We start from the raw sequence: 16,073 nt of genomic DNA, 5'->3' as shown, positions 1-16,073 counted from the left end.
GTCACGGCCGGTGGTCTAGGGTCTCCAACTAGCCCCTAGTGTGCCACCGGAGTGCCTGCTTCAGGCAGCAGCAGCAGCTTGGGCATCCCCCGCCCTTCCCTTCTCTCTCTGCCTGTCCAGGTCCCGTCTGTGCCTGGGGCCTGACTCTCTAGCCACCACCTTGCCAGGGACCATCCTGGTGCTGGGATGTGAGTGCTCCCCCAACTCCTGCCTCAAGAGTGGCCCCCATGCTGCCCACCCAGGCGGTCGCTGTGCCCATGTGAGCAGAGCCCTAGCACCTCCACTCCCTAGCATCTCATTCCTGTGCAGACCGTAAGCTGGGCAAGCAGAGTGGTGGTGGAGGCGGGGGTCTTATGGGACACTGTCACAGAGCCTGAATTAAGGTGGCTGGAGAGGAAGGGAAGACCATGAGGCAGAGGATAGGGATTTATGCTCCAAGTACTTCCTGGGCGTGTACAGCCCTGGGAGAGCTCTCAGACACATACCTGGTGGGTCTTTCCATGCCTCAGAGCACTGGGGTCTCAGGAGCCACAGAGGCCACCCCCAGGCCACACCCACACCAAGACGCAGGTGCTGCTGGTTGGATGAGGAGGCAGCGAGCTGGGGTGGGGGGCACCTTGCCTTACTTTCTGGGATCTTGCCTGGAGTCTGGGAGGCAGTCTCAGCGTCTGAGGGGTCCCTTGCAAAGCTGGGCTCTGGGCAGCTCAGCCATTCACATCCCAAACCTTCCTAGCATCCCAATCCCAGGGAGCAAGTTTGGAAATCAGTAACGTGAACTTCAGTGCTTAATTGCACATTTAGGGCCTTTGGAGCCCTCACAAAAGCTTTGCAAAAACACAAGATTTACAAGGACAGTAAGGTGCTATCCTGGTAAAGAGCTGACATTTAAATGGTTCTCATTTTATATTTTTGTAATGAAATGCTTTGTTTCATCTGCAGCCATTTCTATGTATTTACTAACATTCAGAGAGCTGTCTGTTCTGTACAAAACGTAAGCCTCTCTACAGTTTGTACATCAGGCTGGCTGGGTGATATGTGAGCATAAGACCCAGAGCCTGGCTGCAGTCCTGCTGGGAGTCCTTACCCTGGAACAGGGACAAACAAGGTATCCAGCCACCCTAACCCTGCTTCTCTCTCCAAGAGGACTTTTTTTCATTTTGTTTTTTTTTTTAAATCACCAAAGCATCGCATTTTAATGAGTTTTCTTTGCAATTTGTATATAATAGATTTTCAATAACAACCTGTAATTAGTTCATTTTCTACTGTTCAATTGCTCTGCACTAAGGCCATTGACAGCTTCCAGCTGGGATCTTTAAAAATGGAAAGTGCTTGAAATCTCAGCTCCTGACAATGTTAGCAAGTGCTAGGCTCTACAATTTAGCTGTTAGCAGCAAATCACTGGAGATGGGAAAGAGGTGGTCTCGATTTGAAACTTCCAAGACCCTCTGCTTGCCAAGTGTATTTATTTCTTCATATACTTAATCCCTTTCACTGAGCAAAGATTTACCAAGGGCTTTCTGGACGTCAGACCCCACGCTAAGCGTGAGCCCATGGTGAGCAAAACAGCCTCCAGCCTCATGGAGCTTATGGACTATTATGGGCCAGATGACGATGACAGAGCACAGAGTGACAAGGAGTGGGAACACACAGAAATCTTTATCATCACCATCATCACCTCCATCACTGACCTACTTGGCTGATGACTACTTAGCATTTACCATATACAGGGTATCATTCTAAACACTTACCCAAATTATCTCACTTAGTGTCGGGTAACCTACGTGGGATTTGATACTTTTGAACTGTGGTGCTGGAGAAGACTCTTGACAGTCCCTTGGACTGCAAGGAGATCCAACCAGTCCATCCTAAAGGAAACCAGTCCTGAATATTCATTGGAAGGACTCATGCTGAAGCTCCAATATTTTGGCCGCCCGATGTGAAGAGCCGACTCATTGGAAAAGACTCTGATGCTGGGACAGATTGAGGGCAGGAGGAGAAGGGGGCAACAGAGGATGAGATGGTTGGATAGCATCACTCAGTGGACATGAATTTGAGAAACTCTAGGAGATAGTGGAGGACAGAGGAGCCTGGCATGCTACAGTGCCTGGGGTTGCAAAGAGTTGGACATGGCTTAGTGACTGAACAGCAACCTTATGTGGTGGTTATTATACCCATTTTACAGTTAAGGAACTTGAAGCTCAGCTTAACCTCTGGTGAAGACCTGTCCAAGGAAAAATGGGTGGCAGAGGATGAGATGGTTAGATATCATCCCCAACTCAGTGGACATGAATCTGAGCAAACTCTGGGAGATAGTGGAGGACAGAGAAGCCTCGCATGCTGCAGTCCATGTGGTCGCAAAGAGTCACAACTTACTGACTGAACAACAACAATCGTTTTTATATGACTTGAGTGGTAAGAGCCCATTACTAACTAAAGCACTATTAATAAGCAAAAAAGCACCCAGATGGCTGGCCCATTGGCTTTGGCTTCAGGGGCACATAGCAAACTCACACAGAAGCCTTCTTGGAGGCCCTCTCCCTGCTGGAGGCAAGGAGAAAGCCCTTGGCAGGGAGTGCTGAGACTGACAGCACTTTCTGATACCAGTTTCCAGTGGCAGCTCCAGTTTAGCTCTTTTATGCCCTTGAGCAAATGAGGGACCAAGGTCAGGAAATCAGTGTTTTTGCCACTTGATTTGCAAGTCCTGCATGAGGCAACCAGTTCCTCCCTTTGGGATTAGGGGAGTCACCCCACCAATGGTCGTAGCCTCTGCCAACACTGACACAGGTAACCGCACACAGGTAACTCTTGCTCTCCAAACTCAAGAGCCAAATAGATTCAGATAAAACTTTTGATGGACTCTGTGCCATCTGTAAGGAGATCAAACCAGTCCATCCTAAAGGAAACCAGTCTTGAATATTCATTGGAAGGACTGATGCTGAAGCTGAAACTCCAATATTTTGGCTAGTGAAGAACTGACTCATTGGAAAAGACCCTGATGCTGGGAAAGATTGAAGGCAGGAGGAGATGGGGACAACAGAGGATGAGATGGTTGGATGACATCACTGACTTGATGGACATGAATTTGAGCAAGCTCTGGGAGTTGGTGATGGACAGGGAAGTCTGGCATGCTGCAGTCCATGGGGCGGCAAAAAGTTGGACATGACTGAGTGACTGAACTAACTGAACTGATGCCATCTGAAATTTTGCTATTCAATATCCCAAACGGAGGAAAGGAATGGAGGAGTATAAAGTGGGATTTTACTGGCTGAACTTCCTGTCTGAACTCACCCTACATGGATAAGGGGCTGGATAGATTTGGGGGAGGGATAGTTGCTGTTGTTTTACTATCATGGGGTGGTGGGCATCTGCCCCGTGCAGGCATTATTTGTTCCAGAGGATAACCACATGCTAGATGAACCCACAGTACCCTTTCATAATGCAGCAACAATGGCAGAAAAAACAGCTGTGAATTTGCCCAATGACTACCTCCTCTGGTTTACAGAGTTGCCCTGGATACAGAAGTACCACAATAATCAGATTAAATCACTGTTTTCCTTTCTGCTGGCCTGGAGCTAAGGGAGGGCATCTGCCTCCCACACAGTTGGTCCCCCTGACTCAGGTCCTCCTCCTGTACACTGTGCATCCGTGACCCTCGGACGGTAATGCAGGAAGACCTTGATCCTATGGTGAGCCTGTCCTTTACATGTAGCACATTGCTCTCATAGGATTAATTAAAAGGACAAGTATCTTTCTAAAAAAGCAGAAGGAACTTGTAATGAATTTAAAGTGAGAGAAAAATCCTCATTTAAGCAATATGTTTTTTCCCACAATCCCAACCCAAGCATTCAGAAAAGTGCAAAAACATGCATTATTGAAAAGATTTTTAAGCAAGCAACTTTTTAATTCATTGAGATGAACAGACAGGCAGGCACGCATCTCGCTCACCAGTAACCCTGGCGCCTGGGTCTCTGTCTCACATCAGGGGTGGGAGGTTCTGCGGCTTGTTGGGGGTCGGGGGCGGGGCAGGAGGAGGAGTGAGGAGGAAGGCTTGGGGGACATGCTGAGAGGGCACTGGACCGTTAGTTCCAAGATCAGTCTATGATTTGGAAAACCAAAAGCAACCTGAGGAGAATGCTTAGGTGACAAATAGAGGCAGAGAGGGAGGCCAGCCTCACATTTCACTGCCATCATTGTACAAAGATGAGTGATTGGCAGCTTTTGTGACTTCCATGGTTAAGGGACCTGTCCTCTACCCTCCTCAGGAGGTGGGGGTCACCTGTTCTGCAGAGCCAGGAGGAAGGTGCAGCACCCCCAAGAGCCACTCAACTGAGCAAGGCAGCTACCAGCCCTGGGGTTGCTGGCATTGCCCTCAGCCAGCTGCAGACAGTGGCAAACACCAGCACAGCCTGGGCTATGTCAGCTGCATGAGAAAATATGACTTAGGAGACTGCACACTGTCCCCCTCCCCCCCGAAAAAAAAAAAAAAAACCCTTGTAAATATTAATACAACTCACTTCACCAGGGAAAAGCCCCCCGAATCCCATCCTTTAATAAAGTGGCTGAATCTGTGCTAGTCACCCTACATAGCCTGCCCTGCCTGGAACCCAAGGATCCTGGCAAAACAGAGACTAGAAAATGCAATTTTAAAGTCTCAACCTTTGCCAGCCAGTCAGCTTCAGTTTTGAAAATCAAATCCAAAATGTTGTTGCTGAAATGTCTGAGATATTCCTTTTTGCGTTTTAGAGAGATGTCTTTAATGCCCATTGATTTCTGGGCATTGTTGTACCTGTGTGTCTCATTTCAATTTCCTATTTAATATCCACTGGACCATAAATCCATTCCCAGAGCGAGGGGAGTTTAGAGTTCCTGTGACTTTGAAAGACCACTGATCCCGGGTGACTCTGCGTCTCCGAGTGCTCCGAGTGACTGTGCTGGGCCTTGAAAGCAGGGTTAACTCATTTTGTGGCTTCCTTAATGGCTGTGAGTTTACGTTTTATTGCATGTCTATTGTTTGGGTTGGGCTGTGATGAATGGTTTGGCTGCCCAGTTCAAAACAAGTCCAAGGCGACAGCAGAATCTAATTTGTTTTAAAAATGATGATTATAAGGCTTTTCAAATAATAATCCAGGAACAAGGAAACAGACAGCACATTGCTCTACATGGGACATACGACCAGAAGTGAAGTGAGGACGTTCCTCCTTTTCCACGGGCAGCTCCTGCTCTTAACAACCTTCACTAGGGAGGCCAGGGCGGCCTCTTTCATCAGGGGCAACAGGGATGCTGCCACTTCCTTGAAAGGAGAGCCAATAGCCCCTGCTTGGTTCCAGACCAGTTCCCAGGAAGGAAGTGGGCTCAAAGATCAGAGGCTTCTGTGACAACTGGTACCAGGATGGTACCCAAGCAGTGTCATTTTCTGCCTAGTGATGCCATTGTGGGACACTGGTGTGTGGCTCTGGTATATCCCCAAATCCCTGAAGTCCAGCCTTGGCCCCCAGCTTTGAAAATGCAGTGATCTTTTTCTTTACAGCTCCTTCTATAGATGGGGGGAGGGGGTGTTGAGTGCATAAAGCATGCTGGGAATGTCTCAGAACTGACCCTGGAAAGCGTGCTGCTGTTCCTCTGATGAGGAAGGAAGCTCCACCTGCTCACCCTGTCATTGGCCTGACATCTACTCCTTTCTTGTTCACTTCCCGTGGGATTAGCATCATCAAGGGGGCTCTGTTTGAAGAAGGCGGATGGAGAGGAGATCCCGGGAGGTGGTGAGGGCAGGTCGGGAGGGAGGGTCTTGTCCAGCGTGTGCAGGTCAGTGCCTCACAATGGGCTCTCCAGAGGGAAAAAGAGCCCCCTCACCCTTGGGTAGCATTTGTGTTGTGTATGTGGACTTCTGTGTTGTAAACAGTCCTACTAGGGCTGATTTAAATCTCCCATCTATGTAACTGTTTGCCTTTGCAAAAGTCCTGAAAATATAACAATCATTGCACTAGCTAGGTCTCCAGAGTTGCCGATACTGCCACACATTTTAAAATTTAGAGATTCATTTCATGGAATAAGCTCCTCAATCCACAAAGCAAACACCTCCCAGGCAGATTGAATCTACCAGCCATTCACACCTTATTATGAACCACCACTTGTAGAGTTTAAACTGTGGGCATGAAGGAGGAGGCTGGGGAGCAACACAGTCATCATGTATCAAGCAGAGCCTGGGAACTGGGGCTTGGACTTTGGTCCTTGGTAAGAGGGATGCCGTGGACTGGAAAGGCGCAGCCTGCAACAAGCTCATGGACACTTCCCACAGGGAAGAATCACGCTCATTTCTCTCCTTTCAGGTCACATGCATACCTTTTCTACCTGCCACAAGAGCCCTTCTTGTCAACAAGTCATGAGGATGCCCCCTCAGGCCTGGTGAACGAAGTAACAACAGTACACAGAGATGCCGATATGAAGCAGGAACACCTTCCTGGAAAACATACTTCCAGGTAGAGAATGGGACCCAGGATGCCAGGACCTGTGGCTCAGAGTACTCAGGGACCCTGGGGGTCTCACCCCTGCTTCCTCAATTGCAGGGCCCACCGGAGCTGCAAGCTTGCAGGTCATGTTCAAGGTGCTTCATACAGGGTACACACGTTACCTGCTTTAAACAGAGCCTGCTCCACATGTTGTCTGACACAAAGGAGCTTCACGTCTTTGGGGCCAAGAATGTCCCCCTTGTCTCAAGTTAGGGTCCCACACTGCCTTCCATCTCCTAGTGAACTTGTCTGGACGTGTCTGGAGCTTCTTGCATCTCACATCTCCTGGAAGCCCTGTCCCAGCTCTAGCTATGGTTGACATGAGGTCATCTCTTGGAAGAGCACCTCAGGGAGAAGACCTGGGTCCCTCAGACACTGTGCCTGCTCACCATATGCACCAGTGGCCCCACAGAGGGTCCATTCTGAGCACATCCTCCGTTTTCAGGCAGAGCAGCCCCATTTCTCTTCTTTCTCAGGAACTCCACCACCTCTCATCAACCTGGACCCTCATTCTTCGTCATCCTGCATTGTGACTACTCCTTTGTCTACCTGGCCAAGCCTCCAGAACCCTCCTGCAGGATCTGGCCCCAGGCAGGGTTCTCTGATGGGGCTGGGCCACTTCCTTGGGAGAACCCTAACATCTGCTCTGTCCAAGTGCAGTCACAGAATCCCCTAGCCATGTGAGGCAGTGCCTTCTTAATCATGCTTAAACACAGTCCTGGGTTCCTCAAATGATATCAACTGTGAGAATAACCTTCATCCAAAAGGAACAGAGCAAGTATCCCATCCCCCATCCCTGCCCTCCTCTTGATGCTAACGCTAAGTCACTTCAGTCGTGTCCGACTCTGTGCGACCCCATAGACGGCAGCCCACCAGGCTCCCCCGTCCCTGGGATTCTCCAGGCAAGAACACTGAAGTGGGTTGCCATTTCCTTCTCCAATGCATGAAAGTGAAAAGTCAAAGTGAAGTTGCTCAGTCGTGTCCGACTCTTCGCGACCCCATGGACTGCAGCCTACCAGGCTCCTCCATCCATGGGATTTTCTAGGCAAGAGTACTGGAGTGGGGTGCCATTGCCCTCCCCGTACTCTTTCCTTAAATCTCAGGCTTGTTGCAAAACAAACTCAACTACTTTCACCTATAAAAGAAGCCAACCTTGGAAAACAACCAAAGACAGACTCCAGACCCTGACACCGTTTTGGTGAGGAAATGTCTTTTTGCTGACTGTGAGCCCCGATGGGGACCTGACTTACGGAAAGCTGTGTAGAACTCATGAAGGGTCAGGAGGCCGTCTTTGTTGTAGTCATCAAATCGGAGGAGGTCACCCGGCGAGCAACCCAGGAAGTCCTCTTCCAGGTCCTGCTCCTTCAGCATGTGCTGTGGGTGAAAGGGAGAAGGCTAGAGTCAGGAGTGAGTTCAGAGCTGTGGGCACTGTCAGGCCAAGTGAGGCTGCAGTCACCGTTTGGGCAGATGTGTCTGTGTGTGTGCCTATGGACTCCAGCAACAGCTCCGTAGGCCATGGGGAGCATCCAAATCTCTGTGGTGTTGTCTTGTCTGACCTTCTCCTTTTAGAGATGAGAAAACTGAGGCTCAGAGAGGAAAGGGACTTTCTCAAGGTCACATGGTGATTGGGCTGAGTCAGTATTAGCTTTCGGGTCTGTCTTTTCCCTGCCAGGGCAAACAGACCCCACATGATCTGAAGTGAGAAGGATCCATGTGGTCATCTGGTCTACCCCTTTGTGTTATAGATGGGGAAACAGGGAAGAGACAGGGGCCTGATCAAATAAGCCCAATTAACAGTGGCCATACTCAGTGGCTCCCAACTGTGTAGAGCTGGAAGGTCACTGCTCCATCAGTGTACCCCTCCCCGCCCCCTCCAACCCCCACCAATCTCAGGTCAGCACATCCTAGCCACAGTACTACTCCTGGGGAGAGGAAGCTGCTGTTCTATTGACCTAGGCCTGAGCCCCTGCTCTGCCTGCCTTGTCCTGCCAGGAACACAAAACACTACCCTTGGGATTCTGTTGAGGGGACCATGGGTGGGCCCTTGTGAACTCCTCTCTGGATGTGGTCTGGGCTGCAGGGTGGGGGCCTCCCTAGTAGGATCATTTGCATGTGGGTCTGAAACTAGAGTCTTGCAAAGAAAATGCTCAGAAGGAAATCTCAGAAGAAAGAAAATGATTTTATTTTGGGGGGAAGAGGGGAACAGAGGCATTTTCTCTTTATTTAACAGTCTCAGCTGGGCCTGGTATATTAAAGGCAATTTAATGTGATAATGTTAAAAAAATGACCCTTCACCCAGCAAATAAGAGTGTTCGATAAAAGGGAGATCAACCATAACGCCCGAAATCAATCTTCCAAAGATGGAAATTTCCCTTTGTCTATTTCTGTGCTGGAAATTGATTAACTTTTCATAGGACCTACAAGTTTTCCCCAACGCCTCTGATTCAGTGTCAAGGAAAGGCCCACTTTAGCTGGGCCCTGCTTGGCAGATTTATGAAATGGACTTTAAACACATTAAATTTTAAAGAGGAAATCATAGTCCAATTACCACGCTTGTTAATGGCTGCAGGTGCCTCAGGGCATGTCTCTGCCAGGTTAGAGCCATGCGCCCAGGAATGTTCTGTTTACCTGGCAACTACCTGGATCCACGTGGGCCTGAGGCACCGAGATCCCACAGTTGCCTGATGCCTGCCCTCTGGGCTCCCCATACAGCCTGTACTGTGGGGAATCGAACTGCTAGATGGCTCTTCTCTCAGATAACCATGACCAGCAGGACCTGGGCTCTCCCCGGAGCAGCGTGGGTCATTGGTGGGTCTCTGGTCCTGGCCCATGGGGTCTTAGCCATAGCTGGGGGCTGAAGGTTGATGAAATAGTGACATGAAGGCTGGTGTGTGTCTGGGAGGCTTCCTGGAGTGTGGGCCATGGATGGACTTGCCCGTGATGCCAGGTATGAGTGAGCAGAGCAGGGTCTGCAAGTGCCTTAGGATCTGTGGTTTCCCACCCAACACTGGAAGCCAGCTCTGAACTGGGTGGACCTGAGAAGGGGGCCCTGCATGGGGAAATGTCTGGATAACTGCTCTACTCAGAGTTTTTGGGCACTTGCTGTCCCCACAGACCTCGAGAGGATCAGGTGGAGCTGGTGCTGGGAGCTGTCCTCCCAGGGGGCCCCGTGGAGTGTGAGGAGAGCTGGTCCATGCACACCTGGCACCCTGGCTGCATCTCAGGTCACCACATCCTAGGCAATGAGTGTGGCCGCAGGCAAACCATTTGATTTCCGCTTCCTCATCTAAAAATACCTGGTAAGTGGGGATAATAGGAGCACCTACCACACAGCAAAAGGCGACTGAAAGGTTTACAGTAGAGGTGATGGTGACAAAGGGATGCTAACGGCTGTCACCCACTGAGAACGTACCACCTGCTGGGCACCAGGCTGAGAACTGCACACCTCTTTGCTCATCTAAGCCTCCTGACGACCCCGTGACAGTCAGAGACAAGAAAAGGGGTACAGAGCCAGGCAGTTGTCTGCCTAGACTCGCTAGGTCCCCGCAAATGCTGGAGTTGGGTCTGAATTCAGGCCGTTTGACTGTAAAGTCTGTGTTCGTAGCTACTCTATTGAAGAGTGAGGGACATGCCTGTGTGGGGCACATTGCAGGTAAAGGGCCTCCCTTAGTGCCAAGCCCAGGGTGGGGCACTCTGTGGTCTCGGGGGCAGAGCTGCCCCAGGGTTGCTGACCTAGCCTCCCTCCATGTCTTTGCACCTGTTTTGGCTCTGGGACCCCAGGCTCTCAGACCAAAAACAGCAGAGCAGGAGCAGGAATGCAGACCCCTGGGCCCATCCAGCCCGCCTTTCCACCACCAGCACCCAACAGGCCTGTCCTGCAGCTGGTGTGCCTGCCGCCCCGGGTTGATCCTTCCTTGTTTCTTTTTGCTGCAGATGCTTATGGCCCTTGTACCACCTGGTACCTGGGTAAAGGGCCACACGTGCTGTGTTTGGAAGGGAGGCAAACCATAGGCTCCATCTGAGTGTTTTCTCAAAGGAGAGAGCAGTGCTCAGGGGGTGACCACAGGGCTGCCTGTGAGCCACAGGCTGGAGTGTGGGCTGCTGCTACCCAGGTACCACCACTGGTGAGGTCCGAGGGGGAGAGGACGAGGGGACAGCATGTTGCAGCTCCCAAAGCTCTTGGGGAAAACCAAATCTGCTTTCTTTGAACCTTCCTGCTGAGGACAGTAAAGGATTCAGGAAGAAAAGATTTTTTTCCTAATGAAAGCCTCAGAGCTCAGCCTGTGTACACTGTGTTTCGCCAGCTAGCTCGGAGCTTGTTGGTAAATATTGGCTGAAGGTGGCTGGTGGTAAAGAGACACGGACATCATTTTGTTTGTCAGATATTTCCAAGTGTTCAACACAAGCTCTCTGACTCCTGGGAGATGCTTTCTCTTGCAGGAGAAAGGCCCCCTCAGCGTCCCATTTCAGAGATAGTGACAAACGACTCTTCCCACATGGGTCTGCTGGTTCTCTTTCTACACACCCTGAATGGAAAATTGGATCCCCCCGTAATGTGATTTCACCCAGTGCTGTACCCACCTGGGCCAGCTCAGAGGTGCCAAGGTGGCCATCTCCATCTGCATCGAAGTCCTTGAACAGAGATTCCACCAGGAGGCGCTTCTGGGAGGCGGGGTCTTGTCTGCTGTCCTCTTCGTGGAGTGGCTGCAAGCGGCTCTGCAGTGCCAGAAGGACCTTCTTCAGGCGTGCGTAGTCGGCCATGGTGCACGGGTCACCTGGAAGAGAAGATGGGGTTACTCCAGTCAGACTCTTCCCCGGTCTTGAGAAGACCTCCCTCCACCCCACCACCCATCAGCAGTTACTAGGCACCTGCTAGACGTAGTGCAAGGTGCAGCCTGAGTACATGAGACCTGTCCATCCGACTGGCCACCAGTCCATGCCACAGATATTTACTGAGCACCAGATACAAGCGACACGTGATGTCAACGCTGGAAGGAGCCTGTCGTTCACCCTGCACATGTTGATTGAGCACCTTCTACAGCCAGACACAGACTGATGGTCAGACAGAATGGGAGTCTTCATTTGGGGGATTTCGCAGTGCAGCCCCACAGCAGCTTTAGGAAAGTGAAGTCACTCAGTCGGGCACGACTCTTTGCGACCCCGTGGAGAGTAGCCTGCACCAACTCCTCCGTCCATGGGATTTTCAAGACAAGAGTACTGGAGTGGGTTGCCATTTCCAATTCCACTTTGCAATGGCTCATCTTTGCCTTAATCCTACCTTAAAGGCTTCTTTGGAATCCGTGGCCTCATAGATCAGGGAGTTGCAGTTAACAGGACTAATAAGCCTTGCTTAAGATAATTAGAAACACTCCCAGAGCTGGATTACTTCAAGACGAACATGTATACACAAGCCCACGACCAAGAAACAAAAGGCAGCTTTTACGAAAGCAAGCCCAAAGCACACAGCCCATTGCTCTCAGGTCTTTCATCACGGCTGTGCTTGGTCCATAGCATCAGAACCACACAGTATTTTGGCAAATGAGGCCTGTGATACACTGTGACATGATGTAGTTTAACTTTGCTGGTAATGGGCCATGGAGATGTTCCCTACCCACGGGGCTGTGAGCAGAGCAGGGGAGCACTCCCTGCTGCCCCACTTCCCCTCCTCCTGGGATGAGGATGAAGGATGTACCCCACCTCCTGGCTTTGCCGAATCCTGGAGCACAGGTGTGGGGTCTTCCTCATCCATTCCAGGTTCAAGCCAGAGTGCTGCTAGCAAGGGAGTATCTGAGGTCTAGGTCTTTTCACCTTAATTTCAAGGCCAGCTTAGGGCAGGCTGTGTCAGCTCAGGGCTGGAGAGCCACAGCTCTGTGGTCTGCCAGGTTTGAGTCCTGGTTCTGCGGCTGCCTGAGTGTGTACCTTGCACAGGGTGTGTCAGTGATTTCATCTGTGAAGTAGGGGAGAGCAGAGCCTCCCACACAGGGCTGTGAGGAGGGTTAATAAGACATGCACATGATAAAAGGCATGGGACTGGCCTAGCACTGAGTAAGGGCTCATAAAACGATAGCTACTCTCCCCTTTGTCATTATTGGAACCAGAGTAGCTGAAGAGCAATAAACAGGGAGCTGCTTGGTGGGGACAGGGCTGCTGGGAAGTCCGTCTGTCTCTCTCCCTTCCTCACTGGACAAGCCTGGATGGTCCGACCACTTTCTCTTGTGCTTGTTTGTGTTTCTAGATCTTCTTTCTTCCAATTTGGGGTCAATTGATTCTTGTCAGAAACAGATGTCTGTTACCATTTCATCCTGCATGTTTATTTAGAAAAAAATCAATTGCTGTGTTCAATATAATCAAATCTATCTGCTCTCTAGGAGTTTCCGTGGTCTGACAAGAATAGCTCTCCCACCCCTCTTTGGCCTGGTAGCATATCCATTCCTGGGAGCTCGTAGGGCCTCCAATTGGTAAACCTGATTCTCAAGTCTGCACAGTGAAAATCACAGCCATGTTCCACAGCCACACACTCCTGCCCAGGGTCTGTCCTCGGCTTCCTGAGCTGGACAAAGGCCAGTCTGGGGAAATAAGAGGAAGAGGTTTGCCCAGATCTTGGTGCCTAGCTCCCCAGAGGATAAAACCAGTCCTGGCAAGTGGCAGAAGCTGGATGCAGTGTATGAGGGCAGAGAGATGCTTTGGTGGAGGTGGCGGTGGAAATGTGTGAGGGATCTGCAGGGGCCTGGAATGGAAGGCCTGTCAGGCTTTCCAGGGGACAGGCGTTTTTGCCCCAACACTGGGAAGCTGGTGTTCACAGCAGATGGATGTGGGATTGATAGAAGGCTCAGTTCAGAAATGCTAGCATACCATTAGGCTCCCCCCGCCTCCCCAAAAGAAAAGAATACACCTGAAGGTTGGAGCAGGCTGGGCCAGGTCGGATGGGCAGAGCTGTCTCATCTTCCCTATCTCAGTGGGGCACAGATCTCTGAGCTGCCTGCTGCTCTAGGCCAGGGGTCCTCACGCAGCTAGACAGCACCTCCCACTCTGGTGGCCAGGAAAACCGGCTACGCAGGTCCTGTCGGGTGGGCTGCAGCAACCTCCCCTGGCTCACCTCTCCCATCACACCCCTACAGTTCACTGTGAGTTCATGGAGGCTTCTCCACCCTGGCAATGCCCAGCCCATGCCTGCTGGTCAAGAAGGTATATACATGCCTAGAAATAAACTCAGCAGAAGAGGTAGGTGCCTCAGTGTCCAGGGTCAGCTCCCTGAATCCCTGGTCTGGCCTTCTGCTAGGCTCATGCCACCCATGCCTTTTCCATCTTTTTACCAGCATCTACTCACAGATTCTGTGCTCTGTGTTGGGCGGTACTTTGAGTATACAATGGAGCTTTCTGTCTTGGGCATCAAGGGTGCCCATGGAAGGAGAGCTAATGAGGCCAAGGTAAAGGAAGTCTCGCTATGGATGAGCCCCACAGGATGAGGGATCTGTGGGCACAGGAGGCCGGGGGAAGGGATTTCTGGGTCACAGGGGTCGCAGGTATAGGATCCAGCAGCACAGTGTGTTCAGAGTCCCAAGGAGGCGGGTATGGCTGGGCCGGAGTAGGGCAGGGAGCAGGGCTTGGATGAGGCTAGAGGGAAGCGTGGAGCTGGGGCAGGGTGCAGATCGCACTTTGCCAAACTTGCTCTGTCCCTTCCTTTACTGAGGCCCTCATTGTGCCTGGCTGCTGCTGGGCATGGAGGTCCTAAGACAAACCCTCTGCTCCTAGAAGGTGATATTGAAATCCTTCTTTATCCCAGGAGCAGTTGTGCTTTACATGAGTCTTAACCTGGAATAAATAAATCATTGCCTCAAGGTTCCCGGCTCCTCTAATACCTGTGTAGCTATACGGGGCCGTGAGCCTCAGAGGAAGGGCAAGTGATGGTGGCATTTCTGTGCCCGTGGAGATGTCACTTCAGCTTCCACAATTCAGCCTCTTTCAAGACTTTTGAGGCTTCATCTCCAGCAAGGACTGCCCTCTCACAAGCCCTCCCTTTTGGTCTCTAGGATGCACAGCTTCTGAGAGAAGCACGTGAAAGTGCTAGTTCACCAAGTCCCAGCTTTACTTTTTCATTCACAACCTCCTGATCACAGGCTGGGGTCAGACGTAACGGCTCCCTGAGGCGGGGTGTGGGCACCTGTGAGTCCTTGCACAGCTGGCCTTCAGCTAAAGGGTCTCGCTCTGCTGCCAGTTTGAAATCTCTGTCTTATTATAAAAGGAACACACGCATCAAAACAACAACAAAACACTTGGAAAGTGCAGATAAATATAAAGAAAGAAAGTAAATTACCCATGATCTCTTTTCCAGAGGCTGGCCAGGCTGGGGGTGAAGCCTAGCCCTCAGCACAGGCGACCCTGAGCCAGGAACCAAGCTAGCAGAGCCCTGGCTGGCCTCATGTGATGCATGGGTCCTGAGGCCTGGCCTATAGCCCCTGTTTTCAGGTCTCCTTCTCCCCTTAATAAATATAGGCAAGAGCTTCGATACCCAAAGGTTGGGTGCTTCTCATTATTATGCAGGTCATTTCCACACACCCACCTGGCAAGCTGACTGGGGACTTGAGGAGGTTGGGGTGTGGAGGGAGAAACAATCTCATTAGCCCTGGCCACACAAATGTGCTGCATGCGGGTGGTGTTTACTGCTCCCCTCAGTGTTCTTTACCCACATCTCTGCCCGGCCTACTCATCTCTGCATCTTGGCCACAGCTGAAATATCACCTGATCTAAACTAGCCCTTTGGCTTCATAATTCTCTGTGCTCTGCATGTTTGGGGGTGGGCCTGGTCCCAGGGACGGACCCTGCCCCTTTGGAGGGAAAGTCCCTGGAGGGGAGTACAGCAGAGGCTTGGGGACCACAGCACTCTTCCCCAGTGCCCACGTGGGGGCTGACCACGATGATGGAGAGTGGGCTGACTACAGGAACCTGGATGGGGTGTTGTCAGCGCCGTGCACATCCTGCTGTGGGACCAGACTGGGTAGTCGCGCACACGGTGGGAGAGTGTTAGGTGCCTGTGAACGTGGTTGAGTCCTGTGGCTCCAGGGCAGATCCTCTCATCAAGAAGCCAGGGTGACTGGGCCACCCTGTAACAACCTTTCCTCGGGTCTTCAGGCAGACAGGATTCACCATAGGCTGTGACACCTGACACCAACTCCGCTGGTGAGTCCCTGCAAGGCTGGACGAAGCACTGGACAAGGAGTCAGCAGAGCAAAGGAGATCACAGGCTCTGCCTTTGCGTGGCTGTGAGACCCCAGGAAAGGCAGCCACTCCTGCCTTTCTTGCCCCATTTCCTACCTTAGAATGGGGACAATGAACACCTTATAGGGTCCAGACATAAAAGGAAACATAATAGACCTCGCAGTGTCTGCATGATTGCCAGGCCCGAGGGCCTCTCTGCATGAAATGCCCTACATGAGCCACAGGGTGTGGTGCATTTATCTCTGTCCCCGTTACTGATGCCCAGCGCCTAGCACAGGTGGCCACTAAGTTGGTGAAGACTTCCTCCTGCCTACCCGTCCCCATGAATGTTTCTGCTCTGGGGCCTCTCGG

The 16,073-nt window shown here is 51.3% G+C and overlaps 1 protein-coding gene across 1 annotated transcript in view; it reads right to left on the bottom strand.

The window, feature by feature from the left end:
• The window catches only part of FSTL4 (follistatin-like 4), a 435,284-nt gene that overhangs the window by 126,661 nt on the left and 292,550 nt on the right, over window positions 1-16,073 (bottom strand). Inside the window, exons 5-6 of the mRNA XM_010844523.1 lie at window positions 11,088-11,281; window positions 7,757-7,880 (exon numbers count right to left, since the gene is read on the bottom strand). Of these exons, the coding sequence (XP_010842825.1) occupies window positions 7,757-7,880; window positions 11,088-11,281 (318 nt within the window). The remainder of the gene's footprint in view (window positions 1-7,756; window positions 7,881-11,087; window positions 11,282-16,073) is intronic.

The sequence above is a fragment of the Bison bison genome, unplaced genomic scaffold (genome assembly GCF_000754665.1).
Source record: "Bison bison bison isolate TAMUID 2011002044 unplaced genomic scaffold, Bison_UMD1.0 scf7180017864203, whole genome shotgun sequence".
Classification (NCBI taxonomy): Eukaryota; Metazoa; Chordata; class Mammalia; order Artiodactyla; family Bovidae; genus Bison; species Bison bison.
The sequence above is the reverse complement of the archived record's forward strand: the minus strand, read 5'-3'. Positions and strand labels throughout refer to the sequence as shown.